At 32.4% G+C, this 17842-nt stretch overlaps 1 protein-coding gene, 1 non-coding gene and 1 pseudogene across 2 annotated transcripts; 2 read left to right on the plus strand and 1 right to left on the minus strand.

Annotated features, from left to right (window-relative positions):
- The first annotated feature begins 6846 nt into the window (after nucleotides 1–6846).
- Nucleotides 6847–6933, plus strand: LOC128287256 (small nucleolar RNA Z103). The gene has a single exon (XR_008277951.1). It is a non-coding gene; the product is annotated as a small nucleolar RNA Z103 (small nucleolar RNA).
- LOC108461790 (anthranilate synthase beta subunit 1, chloroplastic-like) lies at nucleotides 6878–11914 on the plus strand (annotated as a pseudogene).
- Nucleotides 11915–12793: 879 nt separating this feature from the next.
- LOC108464538 (probable xyloglucan endotransglucosylase/hydrolase protein 28) lies at nucleotides 12794–15567 on the minus strand. The gene is made up of 4 exons (XM_017764891.2): nucleotides 14835–15567; nucleotides 14638–14738; nucleotides 13971–14179; nucleotides 12794–13538 (listed from the first exon to the last, which is right to left on the minus strand). The coding sequence occupies exons 1-4, from the start codon at nucleotides 15031–15033 to the stop codon at nucleotides 13037–13039; spliced, it is 1011 nt and encodes a 336-aa protein (XP_017620380.1). The 5' UTR covers nucleotides 15034–15567; the 3' UTR covers nucleotides 12794–13036.
- Between the last annotated feature and the right edge of the window lie 2275 nt (nucleotides 15568–17842).

Here is a 17842-nt window from a genome sequence, read left to right on the forward strand (position 1 = left end):
GTTGAACCCTAGGGATGTTAGGATATTAGGGTTGACAAGATGTAATGAAATGAGCCATGTAAGTCCATATTAGAAATATGGCTTTGGAGACAGGATTGAGCCATGTAAGTCCATATTATATATGGTATTGGAGACAGGAATAATTCATGTAAGTCCATGTCAAAGACATGGCATTGGCAGGATATTGAAAGACAGGAACGACCCTAGTATCCTTAGTATTCAGAGTGGTTCAACGGGTCAGGGTATGAGTTAAATTACAGTGAATTAACAACAAAGGAAAAGTATATTATATTTATGAAAAAGGAAAGGTCAGGTAAGAAAGAAGGTAAGGGAATAAAGAAGAAGATAGAAATTGAGAAGTAAAGAAATTTATGATGTTAGATGATATTATGCATAATTATCCATTATGTTGAATGTTGTGATTTATTTGCTTGTAAGCTTACTAAGCCTAGTGCTTAATCTCTTTATTTTCTTCTTCTTATAGTACTTATCTAGCCACTGGGATCGAAGGAAACGTCGGAGGCCGATCACACTATCAAAGAAATAACTTCGGTATAATTAGACGTTTTGTTTTGGGTATGGCATGTATAGAAACTTAGCTACTTTTGGTATAATATGAACAATGAATGATGTATAAATACTTACTAGTGATTAGCTAATAAAATGGTCGATGATATACATGTTTATTAATATGTATGATTGAATGGTGATTATCACATGAAAATTATGAAAAATGTGAAAGTAACCTAAAAACAGATTCAAGTAATAGAAATGATGTAATTTTGAAAAATCACTAAAAATTGTAGAAACATAGTTTGAAGATGAATAATATATGAAATTAAAGATTATTATGTCTATTTTCTTATCGAATAAGCAAAACAGGTAAAGGTATTATATTTTATGAGATATCTGAGTTTTAGTAAAATAGGGTCAGAGCGATTTCTGGATCCCCTATTTCAACTTTGGAAATTCACCATAAATTGTACAAAACTAATTATAAGGTGTACTTTATATGATTAGAATCCTTGTTGAGTCTAGTTTTAATATAAATAAACGTATTAGTTATATGAATTTTTTATAGGAAGAAACATGGTTCGTAGTAAGAAGAGGTCAGTGCAGTCGAGTTTTGAAACAGGGGAAACTTTAACTAATAAACTGTACTAATTGGCCAAGTCAAAAATTCTATAAAAAAATTAGTAGATAGATATATGAGTCTAGTTTCAGGAAAAATTTACGGATCTTAATTTCGAGTTTTGAAACTCGAGAAATGAATTTTTAAGCAACCATTTTATTTCGAAAATTAAAATAAGTGGTGTAGAGTTGTTTAAAAGGTAAGATAAGTTTAGTAACACCTCAAGCTTGACTCCAGTGACGGTTTCGGGACATGGGGGTGTTACAAATTGCGCCCCAGGTCCCTCCCCTTTGCGCAGATGCTCAATTGCACCTTGTTTGCTTATTTATTTCTTTTTAAAATTCACCCTGTAATTTGCGCGTGTTTGCGCTTTGGTCCGTGTCTCTGCTCTGCGTTTTAGAACTTGGTTTATTTCCAGTTCTAGTCCTTATATGTTGACGCGCATCACACATTGGCCCTCTTTTGATTATTTTATTTATAAACTAGCCTATTCATTTTAATTGTATTTTAATTGAGTCCATTTGGTTTGTATAGTTTATCGTTTTTCTTTAAATCAACTTAATATTTTCTATATATGTATATACATACCTTTTTTGGATTAGCATGATAATATTACCCCCTTTTATATAAAGTATTTATTTTAAAGTTTTCTTTTTATCATATTGTTTTAAAAATTTTGTATATTACTTCATTTTATTCAAATAATATTGTGCATATGTAGTTCATGGCAAGACTAGTTTTTTTATTCTATATATTATTAATTCTACGTTACTTTTACATACATAATATTTAAATTGTCTTTCACTATATGTATATATTTAAGTTCTAGCCATTTTTCCATATTAATTTAAAATTTGTCGTATCCTTTGCTTTTAAATTATTTTATTATTAATCTAAGGTTTTCATATTGTGAAAAATAAAATAGAATAAAATAAATAAAAATAAAAAACACATAAATTTTACGTGGAAACCCTTTCGGAAAAAAACCACAGCAGAGGAGAAGAAAATTCACTATGTCAAAAATTTTTACTCAAATACAAGAGGAATAGACTATGTCTATTTATAGGCTTGCAAAGCCATATTCTAGTAGGATTGAAACACCTTATCCTAATCAATATAAAATAGATGGAGTTTAATAAGGTTTAAAAACCTTATTCTAAAATAAAATAAAAGAAGTCTAGTTCTATATGGATTTTACTTTTATTTTATTTTCCATCGTATTTTATTTAAATAAGAATTTGGGTCACTTAATTCTAACAATCTCCACCTTGACACAAATTCTCAATGAACAAGTTCTTCATCGCGAACTTTCAATAAACAAGTTCTTCACCTCTTCCAAAAACCCTTAAGGGTTTAACTTCAACAATGAACACCAACCAAGTCTAAGCAATGCTCAAACTTGGTTATAGGAAGTGACTTAGTCATCATATCTGCAGGATTTTCATGAGTGCTAATTTTGCTCACAACAATATCACCACGAGCAATAATATCACGAACAAAATGATACCGAATATCAATGTGTTTTGTTCTCTCATGAAACATTTGATCTTTTGTAAGAAAGATGGCACTGACCGTCACAAAATATCGTGCTGATTTGAAGGTCTTCATTGAGTTCACTAAATAGTCCCTTCAACCAAATAGCTTCTTTACAAGCCTCAAGAATCGCCATGTACTCACTTCAGTTGGTAGACAAAGCGATCGTAGTTTGCAAAGTGGCTTTCCAACTAATTGCACAACCTCCGATTGTAAAGACGTAACTCGTGAGAGATCTTCTTCTATCAAGGTCTCCAAGCAAAATCAGCATCAACATACCCTATAACTCCATCTTTAGTTCTTCCAAACTGTAAGCAAACATTAGTAGTGCCTCGTAAGTATCTTAAAATCCATCGAATCGCTTTCCGGTGTTCTTTACCGAGATTCGCCATGTATCGCTAATCGACCGATCGCATATGATAAACGGACGTGAACAAACCATAGCATACATGAGAGATCCTCTGCACTAGAGTATGGAACATGTGACATGTACTCAATCTCATTATCGATTGAGGAGATAAGGCCGATGAAAGTCTGAAATGGGTCGCTAAAGGAGTACTAACAGCTTAGCACTCTGCATATTGAACTCGCAAAGAACTTTCTCAATGTACCCTTCCGACTTAGGTACAATTTACTTGCTTTTCTATCTCTCGAGAATCTCTATACCAAGTATCTTCTTTCTGGTCCTAAATCTTTCATCTCAAATTCTTCACTTAGTTGGGCTTTAACCTTTCTTATCTCTCTTTTATCTTTTCTTCGCTATTAACATGTCATCAACATAAAGAAGTAGATACACAAATGAACCATCACTTTTTCTTAAAGTAGACACAACTGTCAAAACTACTTCTTTTGAAATCATGAGAAGTCATAAAGGAATCAAACCTCTTGTACCCTTGTCTTGGTGATCTGTTTCAAACCGTAAAGGGACTTTTTCACAAGCAAACATAGTCCTCTTTTTCGAGACTATAAAACCCTCCGGTTGTTGCATGTAAATATCTTCCTCAAGTTCTCCATGCAAAATGCGTTTTTACATCTAATCGCTCAAGCTCCAAATCATGCATAGCCACAATACCAAGCAAAGCTCGAATCGAACTATGCTTAACAACCGGAGAGAACACATCTGTGAAGTCCACTCGAATTTGATCAGTAACCCTTTGCAACAAGCCTTGCTTTATATCCGGGTTCTTCAACTCCTGGAGTCCTTCTTTCTTTTAAACACCCATTTACAACGAATGACCTTTTTACCTTTAGGAAGTTTTACAAGATCCCATGTTCTGTTTTTGTGGAGTGATTCCATCTCCTCTTGCATAGCAAACATCCACTTTTCTCGAGTCTTCATGACTAATCGCCTCGAATAATTAAATGGCTCTTGATTCGCATCTATATCTTCACCACATTTAAAGCATAAGCAACTAGATCAACCTCGGCATACTTCTTTGGAGGTTTAATTTCTCTTCTTGTCCTGTTTTTGGCGATAGAGTATTGCGGTGAAGAAGCAACTCTATTCTCAATTTTGTCTTGGCTTGAGGAGTTGATTCGATTAATCGATGCTCCACCGCTTTTGGTTTTCTTTATTGGAAGAGTCTTTAAGAGATAAGTTAGGTAGCATAGCGTTTCATCAAAAACAACATCTCTGCTAATCACAACTTTTCTATTTTCAGGACACCATAACTTATAGCCTTTTACACCACTTTATAACCAAGAAAACGCATTTAATGGATCTCGGTTCCAATTTTCCATTATCAACATGAGCATACGCAGGACACCCAAACTAGACGCATTTAATGGCTCTGATACCAATTTTGAATAACTTGTTCAAACTAGACTTCTTTTATTTTATTTTAGAATAAGGTTAAGGTTTTTACTTTTATTTTATTTTCCATCGTATTTTATTTAAATAAGAATTTGGGTCACTTAATTCTAACACATATATTATTTATTTTAGATACATATTAATCGTTTTGTGTTGTTACATATTTTCCCATTTTAAAACTTGATGTATCCTTAAAATCGTTTTATCATTCATTTAAAAAGTTTTCATATTTTTATATACATATTTATATTTTATCCTCATATTCGATCCTTTTATATATATGGTGTATATGTCGTTTAAACTTTTTTTTTATATGTATATGGTCATTTTAACTAGATACTCCTAAAAAAACATACTTTGTACATAGGAGTGTGTCTTTTAAGTCTATAATTTGTAATAAAATTAATTTAATCTTATGCATATTTAGTCCCATGCCAATTTATTTTACAAATTCTTTTAAATTTATTTTTATATATATATTATTTTATGTATATAAGTCTTTCTTTTAGAACATATTTTATTATATATTGTTTTGATTTAAAGTCTCGTATTTAAATACCATTTTATGTGTATATACATTTGTCAACTTTGAATAGATACGCCATCTTCAAAATGTTTATGTCCATTTTATGTTATAGGGTTAATTTAAGCTTGAAGGTATTCCTATGTTTTTACAAATAATTATTTTTTTAAAAGTTGTTTATGTATATATGTTTTGTAAATCTATTTAGTGCATTATATCTTGTCATATTTCTTTATTATTCTTTCATATTATATACATTATTTAAATTATTATGTATTTTATTAACCTCTAAATAAATTCGTGTTCAAAATATTTTACGTGTAATTTGATTCGAACTTTCATTCTATAACATCCATTTCAAACATTATATATCTATCCCTAGTGGAGTCGCCATTGGTTTCATAAAACCCAAATTTTGTGATCCATTTCGTCTTATTTCAAATCAAATCAATGCATTTTAAGCTAGTTTCATAATTTTTTTTAAAAAAAAAAACTCTTTAAAATGAAGACGAGATTCGATATTTGGCAATTCGCGGAATCGTGCCCTAACGTGTTGGGTTGCAATTTCGCGTTTGCTCGAAATAATCGAATATCCCTTCAAACTTTCACTCATGCCTTTTAAAAATTCTTTAAAACGAAGGCAAAGTTTGATATTTGGCAATTTGCGGAGTCGTGCCCTAACGTGTTGGGTTGCAATTTCTCGTTTACTCAAAATAATCAAATATCCCTTTCGAGATTTCACCCATGTCTTCCAAAAATCCTTCAAAACGAAGGCAATACTCGGTGTTTGACAATTCGGGAATCATGCCCTATCGTGCTGGGTTGTAATTTCTCGTTTCTTCAAAACAATCGAATATCCTTCGGAATTTCACTCACGTTTTCTAAAAACCCTTTAAAACGAAAGAAATATTCGATGTTTGGCGATTCGGAGAACAGTGCCCTATCATGCTGGGTTGCAATTTCCCGTTTGTTCAAAATAATCGAGTGTCTCTTCGGAATTTCATTCGTATTTTTCTAAGGCGAGGCAATGGTCAATGTTCGGAAATTCGAGGAATCGTGCCCTACTGTGCTGGGTTTCGATTTTTCGTTGGACTAAATGGTTGAGCATCCTTTTGTGATTTTTAAATTATAAACTTTCGGACGTCAGAAAAAGAAGATTTTTGATAACCAATTTGGGTTACTCAAATGTTACTAGAAAAGAACCACATTTCAAAAACTTTTTTTATTTTAGACATAAGGACAATATCTAATCGGTTTGGTACCAATTTTGGGCGTAGTGAGGGTGCTAATCCTTCCTCATACGTAACCGACTCCCGAACCCGTTTTCTCAAAAATTCGTAGATCAAAATCGTTGTTTTAGTAGACCAAAAATGTTTTATTAAAATAACCAAATTCTTAGGTGACCCGATCACACCAAAACAAAAAGATCGATGGCTACTCTATGTTCCATTTCCAAAAAGTCGATTCTTCCGTTTTTTTAAACTTTTAAAATTTTAAAATTTTTTAAATAAAAAGGGTGGTTTCGACAGCTACCTCTGCTCTCTCTAATTGGCTATTAAGAGAAGCAGAATAACGAATCGTAACAGTTGGGAATAATTATTGCCAAAATTACACCGTTTCCTTAAACAATGTTTTTCCCGACCCCCTCAAATACACAATACAAAACGCAGTGTTCTACTAAAAGAATACCAAAACATTACAATAAAAAGGAATTAAGAGTAATTAACAGAAATATGAAATGACAGTTACAATTGCATTCCATAACAGTCTTTTTCATTGGACAATCTTTTGCCTTCCCTTAATTCCCTTAAATTTCTATTTCCATTTATCTTTTTCTTTATGAAGATGGAAATGATAATTATGTCCCCATATGATCGAAACTGAACATACATTGCCATTCTATTCTCTTTTCAGTGAGACTCCAAGTTTCTTATATTTTACTACCAACTCATCTCTGGTTCAACCAAAACCTTCCCTTTTTGTTAAATCCCTTCAAAACTCATCTCTATCTCACCTGTCAAAAGAAAACCCATTAATTTATGTACTTAGAAGAAATAAGTCATTTTAAATTTTCATTGAGTCAAGAGTATATATATTTTTAATTGAATCACATTCAGATTTGAGGCATGGAAAGCATCTAAGGAGGATTTGGCAATTCACCTAAAGAGAACAAAAAGTGTCCAATTACAAAGCTTTTCTAAATAACTGACGGCCATGTGAAAAACATTGTCCAACTTATTTTTCTATAAAGCAGAATCCCTGCAAGACATAAGACTGAAACTGATAAACCTTCCTCTCAGAGTCCTAGCGCCTTTAAAAAAAAAAACTACTTTGCTTTGTTTCTTTGTTTAGAAGAAAAATGGCTGTTAATTTTGTTATGCAATCATCTCTGATTCAACCAAAACCTTCACTTTCTCTTAAAACCCTTCAAAACCCATCTCTGCCTCAACTATCCAGGCTCGCTTCTCCATCAAGTCTCTCTCTTCCTCTATTTTCTTTTCTATGGAATTTTTTTGGGTGTACTGTGTAATCAAAGAAAGGTTCTTTTTTGTTTTTTTCTTTGTTGTGTTTTGCAGGAGTTGGTTTCTTGCTAACAAAGAGAAGTGGGGTTGTTGGAAAATTATCAGCGTCGTCAGCTGTACCGGATTCGGCCTTTTCAGTGTTGGAGACTAAGCAAGACAGCCAGAATCCCATTATCCTCATTGACAACTATGATAGTTTTTTCACTTACAATCTTTGCCAGATTTGGGTACATGTTCAAAATTTCGTGTCATTTTCATAGCGTTTGCCTTTCTTAATTGCCCTGCTTTAAGACTTGATTCTAGATATGCTGTTTGATTTCTTACAAATCGTTAGGAAAACAACAGGTAACAGAATTATTGATTAGCAGGTTTATAGTAAATTTATTGTACTTGTGTGTGAAAGAATATATTCATGCTTGTATATGATCTAGAAAGAAAATCCTGAATTGTTGAATTTTTCTTTTTTGGTCTAATTTTAGTTCTTTCTTCGAAAGTAAAGGATTATTTTTCAAAACTATTTACCTCAACGAAATTGTTGCAACTTTATTATCAGTGAAAAACATGATATGTCAAAAGTGATTCCTGCTGAATGAATATTCATATGGTGCAGTGAACTCAATTCAGCATCTTCGATACTGTTGGTCACTTGGTTTAATGGTTTTGACCAATGAATATCAATAGCATGAGACAGTTTTTTATGTTTATGGTGCTAGAAATTGGTCAAAGATTTCCCCCCGACAAGGACAAGCACAAGCACTGAGAAACCAACTATTAGGGAATAGAGTGAAATCTTGCTTCCAATGTTGGGAATCATCCGTACTTCAATCTTGTCTTTGTCCTTTTAAGCAGTAGACATGGTTCATTTGATTGCCGCCTTATGAAAGGGGTAAAAGGAGTTGATAATAATTTTCTGATCTTGAAATGTTGCCTTATGAATTTTTTGTTTGATCGCTTTTAGTCTTTTCTGAGTTGTGCTATTGACTAATTACAGAAAACCCTCAGAATTTACATGTTATTTTGCAGTATTTGGGAGAGCTTGGATGTAGTCTCAAGGTTTGTCGGAATGATGAGTTAACCGTGGAAGAGTTGAAAAGGTAAGAATTTTAGCCTTTTGACTAGTACAATACTATTTACTTGTATAACATGATGGTCACTCGGGTGGTGAATGGTTATTAATTATCTTATATCTAGAGATTTTATTCATATAATGACTAGTTCTCCTGTTATATTGTAGGAAAAACCCTAGGGGAGTGGTCATCTCCCCTGGTCCAGGTACTAGTTTGCCGTATTAACCACAGCATAAGGATCTGTCGTATTTCAGCATTTTATATACTTTGTATCCATTGTACAGGCATGCTTAAAGACTCCAGAACATTATTGCAAACAGTTTTGGAGCTTAGACGATTGTACCTTTGTTAGGTGTTTCTACGGGAATGTGGTGCATTTGTGAGGCTTTCAGAGGTGAGTGTTCAAGGATAGCTTATATAACTGTTATTCATTTAATTTCAGGATCTTTCTACATTATCTCAATAATTATTCTAAGGAAGCGACTTCCATAGTCGTGTATGTTTATCATGAAGCTGGGCTGCTTGCTGGTGGGATCTTAACATTATTTGTTTGACTTCATTGTAAAATGCAGGAAAAACAGTACGTTCTCCATATGGTCTTAAACTGGGCGACAGTTGTTGTGTATATTAGTATGATGAGGAAGCTGGGTTGTTTACAGGATTTCCGAATTATATACTTCTTGTCCCACGGTTTTTCCTTTTTAAATTCTTAAAGTGTGCTTAAATTATGTGCTCAAACTATCAGTACAGTCAAATTTGTTTCTTGAGCTCTCTTTTACCTTTCAAGTACAGGGACTCCTTAATGGCAACTTTCCCCTAACAAGTTTCAACTGTTAGGAAATTTTGTTTACTTTATAGGCAAAATAGTGGATAAGTAGCTGTAAAACATGTTTCAATTTCCACTTTTTTTTCCAATGCCCCTTGAGAAGGATTCTACACCCTGTCAGCTTTTGTTTACCAATGCTAGAGGGTTCCAGTAGGTCAGAAAATCAGTAGAGCTCTATGTAGAATGTGATCTATTTTCATGCAATACTGCATGTTGCACATAATGTGCATGATTGACTACTTATGTAGCTAATCATGTCCTAAATTTGTTGGCCATTGAAAAATTAGTGGTATGAAAAAAATCTTATCTTCGTTAAAATCTCACATTGGCAAACTGAATTTGAGAAAGGTACAGAAGAAGAGCCATTTTAATTAGTGAAGTCTATGTTTCAGTTTTGCAAATCACCCTGCCGCTTTCAGACCTAGGTTTAGCTATGAGATTGGCAATGAAAGGGTGTTGAGAGTGAGGAGTCTATAAATATACCAAAAAAGAAGCCCAGTCATATGAAGTTCATATAGTGTCTTAGGGTATATGGTCACTATTGAGCATGTTGCAATGCTTACTTGGGAAACTAAAACCAATCTCTCTCACAGAAAACTGCACCTTGCTTCCCTCACAACCACCCCTAGCCCCCATGTGAGAATGTAATATACCATTACTGGGTGGCATACTTGGTCAAAACCACATTTCCCTTTTCTGCTACTATCCTTCTTTATTTTTACTAGACATTTGGAAGCTCTATTAAATTACTCTTAAAAACAATTTCCAATTTATTTCATTAATTACACCTCAGATTATCAGCAATTCTTCCATTCCAAGCTGGCAGATGTCCCGGCGCCTTTCTTGATATGGATGGTTTTCCTTTGAAAGCACTCAAGGTTACTGCTTTTACAGAAGATGGACTGATAATGGCTGCTCGGCACAAAATATACAAGTATCTACATGTAAGACCGCTATCTATTTTACTTATAACGTATTAGCACAATGATTTTCTGAATGAGAACAAACACCTACAGTCAAATTGCAACTAACTGATTGGCTGGTAAGACTATATTTGCTGTGATGTAACTGATTTCTTTACTTAAATTAGATGCACTCCTAATTGATAGACTCACTATAATTATATCTGGAATAATTGGAGTATCAATATAAGGTTAAATTCCCTGGTACCATAATTTCAATCTCTGGAGAATCATAGCTCAACCATGATACATGTTTGACCAATTACTTGTTTTAAGAACCATCTAATAAGGTTCTTTCTGCAATGTGCTCTATTCTCCAAATTTTATTAAGTTTACCAAATGATATTTGAAGAAACTATTCTATCATGTTGTTTATATTGATTTTTCTAGTGGTGTCTTCTTTTTTGGGCCAAAATAGTGTCTTCTTGTATACATGCACTTGCAGACATTGATACCTTTTAAATTGTAGTATGAAATGTTAGCTAACAACCTATTTTATGTTATTAAATCTAATAAATTCTTTCGTTTGTCATTTCCATTCATATCCTCTTTGTTGGCACCCGCTCCTCACGCCTTGTTGAAAACCAAAATGTCACTTGTTCTCATATTTATCAAAAAGTCTCTCGTCTCTTAGTTACCTCTGTTCTGACATTACTGCCTAAAGATATCAATGTAATAGCATCTCTAATGGCATCATAGATTCATAGGAGTACCCTTTCTTGACTTCAGTGCCTTAGACATGACACCCTTGGTTTTTGCAGCATTTTAGGAATTAAAATAGCTATTTTTTCATCTTAATTATACCCCTATATTAACCCCTATCATTGCTAAGAACATTTCTGCAATTCTAACATCGTCGTTATGAGACGGCCAATGATACTGTTCACAATATTATCTTCACATCTTCCACATACATTCCGTCATTCAATTTTAGCAATTTGTGTATACCTCTATATGATTTGATTCCATAGTCTGGTTATAGATAAAAGAATCTAAAGCTACCATCATAAAACAAGTACTTTTAACAAGTTCTTTTTGTCATCTTTTTCCTCATTTTATCACAAACTAAGAGTCGAGGAAAAGTAGGGTCCCAAAAAAAGCCTTATGCAGAGGCTGTCCCTCATTGTTATGCTTATTTGCCACTTACTGAAGTATTACTATATCAATCTTTTCCATTTACTTCTCTTTATGCTCATTAAGTTGATTGAAAACCGTAGGGTGTTCACTTCAGTCAGGAGAGCATCATAACCTCTGAAGGCAAAATAATTGTTCAGAATTTCATCAAACTGATAGAGAGAAAGAAGCCAGCTGAATCCCAGAATTAGAGATCTTGTTCTTTACTGATATACTTTGGTGGTAAATGTGAGTTTGGTAGTAGAATTCGAAATTAGTTGGAGTCGTATTTGTGTTGAGAACTTTTCTGAATGCATCTCCTCTTGTTGCTGGAAAGCATCTTCTGGACATTATCCTTTTGGACTATCATTTATATTTCTTAACAGTTGTTTGTTATAGAAAAAAAAAAATTCTTGGACATAACACACCATGGCATCGTTTTAATGATTTACATGCTATTTTTTACATCCATCTACTTTACATGGATTAGTAAGAGGAAGGGTTATACATACATGTGATACTATTGGACAAAGTCAAGTTTTAGGGTTTATAGCAGGTATGTATATTGATATTGCACTTGTTAGCTTGTGTTAATCAGATCCATTTTCTTTGATTTCTGTCACTGTTAGGGAAATGCAGGTTACAATCTGTAGCAATCAAAGATATCTGCTTTAAAAGATAGTGAGATGTAGCCTTTTCTTTTTGAGCTTTGCACATGATTTATGTCAGTGCTATGGATAACTATGAATTATTAGTATGTGGTCTAAAATACTGGGATTTCTTCATTTTTTTTCATTTCAATTTTACTCAATGAGGTTGAAATTCCAGTTCAGAATTGGCTGTCAAATGATATTGGAATCTAAGCACAAATTGTTCCAAAATTTTGTGACCTTATGATTTTGTGCAAATGCTTTATATTTAATGTCCTTGGAATGGATGAATTTATGTTCTTTAGTGGGCGAAATCAACATTTTTTTTTAATTATAAGATTTTAGATGTCAAAGTTAAATTTTTTTGTTAAAGGATTTAAATAAAATTTTTAGTTTTTGGAGGGCTTAAAAATAGAATTTAGTAATATTTTTTAAAAGTAGATCTTCCCAACTGGTCACATCTAACCCTCCTTAGATTCCAACTACCCAATGGCATATACATATTGATCAGCAACATGCTAACAGACATATAGATAACCCCAAACTTTGGACATTAAATGCAACAATTTTGGGTGCTGCAGATGTCTCTTTGAACCACCAAGAGGGAAAGCAGAAAATGATACTTAAATTAACTTTTTAAAAAATAAAGGTGTTTTAAATCTGCTAAAGTATTTTATTTTATTGCATCAATAACAAAAATGGACATGGAAACCTAAAAAGGTATGGAACTATACACATACCCCCCACATCATTGAACATATATAATGACTCATATCACCCTCAATATATATATGTATATGTGCTGTGCTCTGCAGTCTTCCCCCTCTCTCTATACACAAAACTGATCCCCAAACTGAATGGAAAGGAGAGGAAAACAATGGTCAAAGGTCTTCCATCAGATGGAATCAGCCTCAGACCGGCTTGCTTGCATGTGGTGGTGTCGTTTCCCATGGTGGCGCCTGCCTCCTCCAAATGTGACAGGATCGAACTTCTTCAGTCTTTCAGCTTCTCGGGGATTGATCACACACTCCAGAGGAGCAATCTTGTATCTGGTTTGGTCATAGCAGTAAGAGTATGTCATGTGCTTCCTCCTAAAGCTATCCATCTTGCTTCTTTGTGATGGGGTGATACTGGTTGTGAGTTGGAAACTTTGCGTGCCGTCACACCTCTTGGATGAAAACTCGATTGGATCAACTGCGCAGCCATGCAAGACTAAATCGGAGAATTCCGCTACATAAGGAGCATATTTGTAATTGACTCTATATTTGCCACCATTAGTAGCCCAATCAGATCCATCCCATATTGTAGCATACAAAGACATTGGCTTAGAGGGGAAATCTCCACCCATTTCAGCTGTTCTTTTGAACTCTCTAATGGGGATATTGTCTACATAAAATCTGCAAGCAAAAATAATTACCATCAGAAACAAAACCAACAATTTAGTTATGGTGGTATTAGAAGAAAACTTGGATGGATGTAAGAAGGGATGCCATTACAAGCAAAACCAGACTTCATATCGTGTAATATATAAACATCCCAAAATAAGAAACCTTACCCTACATTACAATACAACCATCACATCAAAACCATAACTCTTCAAAACAGCATGTTCAACACTTAATCATACAATGTTAATAGGTTAAAAAAGTTGTGGTTGGAGCAGAGACTAAAGGATTTAACCATTTGAGGAAAAAGGAAAGCAACACAACAACAAATTATAGGAGAGATGGTGGGGGCAATGCTTAAAGGGTAATATTCCGGTATCCATGTTTGTGATTGGGTCGGATGTCCAACACGAGTATTTGGGGATATTGATTGTGAATACTTACATGATGTGAGAAGCAGTCCAGAGAATAGTGTAGTGATGGAAATCATCAGCAGGATCAAACCAGAGATTGTATCTCTCTTCTCTGCCAGCACTGGTGCTTCCATTGCCATAAATATTTGTCTGAATCCTCCAATTTTTTCCTCTAATGTTACCCAAGAACTCAAAATCTATTTCATCATGGTTCTTCTCGAACATATCACCATTTGACATCTGTTTATCACATAAATTAAAATACATATTCAGGAAAATGAATTTCATTTATGAAAGAAGCCATCTCCTTCAACATGAAAAAACCATCTGGAAATTCTAATCAATCTGAGATAAGTTTAACATGTTCATAGTCATATCCATGTGTATTTTGATCAGATTCTTGAATAAAGATTTGAAATTTTTGTGACTTGAAAAGAAAAATCAAAGTTTTCATTCAAGACCCTATTCAAACTCCAAGTTGAACCATGAGAGGAAAGTGAAGAAAACAGTGCAAACTCATCTGAGTCTCATTAGTATCAGAATTAAAAAAAATCAGATTAATTAACACTAAATAGCGACCAAGAGCTTAAAAGGACTGTTGAGAGAGCTTCTAAAATCATTAACTGTTAGATAAATAGATTTTAATATAAAAACAAAAAAAAAGGAAAGATATTAATGTAGAACATAGATAAACTCACATAGAAAGCAACCACAACTCCAGCAGTGTAATCAGCAGGTAACTTTATTGAAGCACTGAAGTAACCATGCAAGTAAAGGTCTTGTGACACAAACCCCGACCCTGTTTTTCACCACCATCAAAAGCAAAAAATGTTTCCTTTTTAATGAAACAACAAAGAAAAAAAGAAGAACCCAAATCAGCAAAAAAGAAACAAACCTGTTCTGTCGTTCAAAGACAAGTGAACAGCTTTACCATCTCTATGGATAACTAGATTATCATCTCCAAACAACTGATTATATCCTTCATCGAATGAAAGAATTGGGAGCCCTTTTCCAGACCCAGAAGCAACAATAGAAACCAAACTAAAAAAAACCAAAAACAAACATGAACCCAGATAAGGTAACTTCATCACCATTTTTTTTTAAATCCTCTCTGGAATATGTGGTTGTAAATTTAGGGTGTTTGAAAGTAAAGATTATATATGAAGAGAAAGAAAGAGTATTACGGAAGAAGAGGGGGAAGAGATTGTTGAGAATGAAAGAAGAAGAAAGGAATAATAATATGAATAACCTCTCTACAGCTATGAGAACCAAAAAAAAGTTAATAAAAATTGAAAAGAAAGACAATATAGGCAGGTCATTTTATTGGGAGACTGAGCAGGTGTTAGCTGTTCATATGTAGACAGGTTTTTTTTTTTTTTTCAAATTATTCTCCCATTTTCTTTTTCTTACTTTTTTCATTTTCAACATCATTTTCCATCATATTTTAGAAATTTTATTTTTTATTTCAAAAATCATATTAAAGCTTCATGGGTTTTTTTCCTAATAATTTTTAGTGAAAGGAGCTTTGAGAAACCAGTCAAGAGTCAGAACTGAGAATTCAGAACAGAGTCAGTAGGCATGAACTCTTTTTACTATCATGTCCATGTCCTAAAACTAAAGACTTGTTCCCACTAGCATTTTAAGGGTGAACATACAATTTTATATCAGTATTTTCAAATTAAAATAATTGGAATTTTTTTCAAAAATTTTGATTATAGAGGTTTTTACACAAATCCCATTAAAATATTAATTAACTACTTAAATAATATGATATTAGAATTATTTATCATAATAATATGCAATATATAGCGTAGAACTTTGGCACCAAATCGTCATTAATAACGACGATTTGAACTTTTCAAAATGATTTTTGGTCTCAAATCGAAGTGACAAAGATTTTTATTTTGTGAGACGGATATTTAATTTGTCAAGATTACGGGCAAGTAATGGTCTTGGTCTCTAAAAACTGATAAATTTGATACAAAATCTTTCAAATTTTATAAAATTATAAGTTAATATAATAATAAAACTATAATATGCTTCCAAATTATTATTCATTTTAACCCATAAAATAATTTTTCTAGCTTCGCAAATCGTCCACTAAAAATTAAATAAATAAATAACCCATATTAGTATAATACTTTGATAAATAATTGAAGAATATATTATTTTAATAAATAATTATTATTTTCATAAGATTTTATTTAAAAAAACCCTCTCCTTTTTTTTCTTCTAATTTTTCCATTCAAATCTCATCCCAAAGCCTGTTTATCCCATAAAATAACAAATTTCGTATACATATATTTTCTTAAATTAATAGAGTATTGATTTTTATTATTTTCATTTTTTTATTCAGTTACTATTTAAATTTAAAAAATTTATTTTAGCTGACTGAATCTTAACTCGATAGGCATGGGCGTTATTAATAATACAAGAGAATATGTGTTTGAATGCACTAAGACACATTATCCTCCTCTTTATGGATTGTTCTAAATATTATGTCAAAAAGAGTAGATACGATCGTAACCTACAATAAAATTGTTCAAAAAAATAAATCTAATTCTTTAATTTAATGTACCACTTGTTTGAATTTTTGAAACTTGAAAAATTGAAAACGAAGAGCTTAAAGAAATACAAGGTTCTTGTGATGCATTTAAATTCACAAATATGCAAATACCATATTGGAAAAATCAGAAACTAATGAATTTCAAAATCATGAAAATATTTTCATGTAAAATTCAAATGGGTGTTCATCTTTATCCCACCCATATATTGCCAAGGAGATTGGCTCAACTTTATCTTTAAAATTACTATCTTAAATATCACAATACATTGAATACATACATGTATATATTGCGTATCCAAAGAGGACTTTAGTTATAAGGTTTCGATTATATCTATTTAATGGTAAAAAAATCCTGTTTTAATCAAAGTCAAATAGTAAAATGAAGTTCTATATGGAGTCTACTTGTGTGGTATGGTTCGTACTGCGGAGGCGAACGTCGCAACCCCAATCCAATTTTGTGCTTAATTCGCCCCTATAAATCCTCTTATTTCTTCAACAAATAATAAGATTCGGGTCACACAAACTCTAACGCTATTCATATATTGGAATTTAATATTCGTACTTTTAGTTTTAGGAATATAATTCCTTTATTTTTCGAAATTTGAAATTTAAAAGTTCGCATAAGCATTTTAATTTTGCAATAAGCATTTAACTTAACTGATGATATTATAAAAGTTGAGGTGCCAAATTATGTCGAAATTAAAATATAGAGATTAAATCTCAAATTTGAGCGAATTAAAGAGATCGAAACTAAAATTTAACAATTCTTATATAATCTCAAAATAGAAAGATTAGAATTGAAATTTCACCGTTATATTATTATATTATAAGATATTATTGTGTCATGTAATTGTAATTGTATTTTTATTATTATTCAAACTTAATTCTATTCGATTAAAAGTGATATTCAAATAAAACTTTATTAATATTATCAACTCTAAAATTTAAAATTTAATCCAAATACCCAATATAATATGTTATGCATTTAACTTCTAATTTATATTGGAGCAATGTTATTAAAAATTGGAAAGCTTAGAATCTTCAAGCAATAATTTTCGAATTTCAATGCCCAAACATTTGTTAAGATTCCCCATTTGATCATATAAATGAAGGAAATAAATAGTAGTGGGATAATGATCATTGATCACTACTTAGTAGCACATATTAAAAATGCATTAATTATTGGTTTGGATGATATCATTTTTTTTTTTACATAATGTTTAAAATTATCTATAGTTCCTCCCTAATCTATAAACAGGAGGATAATATGCTTCAGCGCACTTAAACCCACGTCCTCTTGCATTGACAACAATGCCCATGTTTAGGGGCAAAGCTGG

Source organism: Gossypium arboreum, chromosome 13 (genome assembly GCF_025698485.1).
Source record: "Gossypium arboreum isolate Shixiya-1 chromosome 13, ASM2569848v2, whole genome shotgun sequence".
Lineage (NCBI taxonomy): Eukaryota > Viridiplantae > Streptophyta > Magnoliopsida > Malvales > Malvaceae > Gossypium > Gossypium arboreum.

Bases quoted from the DNA above. Each gene is read 5' to 3' on its own strand.
- LOC108464538 (XM_017764891.2), bottom strand. From the start codon at position 15,033: ATGGTGATGAAGTTACCTTATCTGGGTTCATGTTTGTTTTTGGTTTTT. The intron at 14,739-14,834 runs GTTTGTTTCTTT...GGTGAAAAACAG, and splicing joins GTCTTTGAACGACAGAACAG to GGTCGGGGTTTGTGTCACAA. The intron at 14,180-14,637 runs GTGAGTTTATCT...TGTGATAAACAG, and splicing joins GAGTTGTGGTTGCTTTCTAT to ATGTCAAATGGTGATATGTT.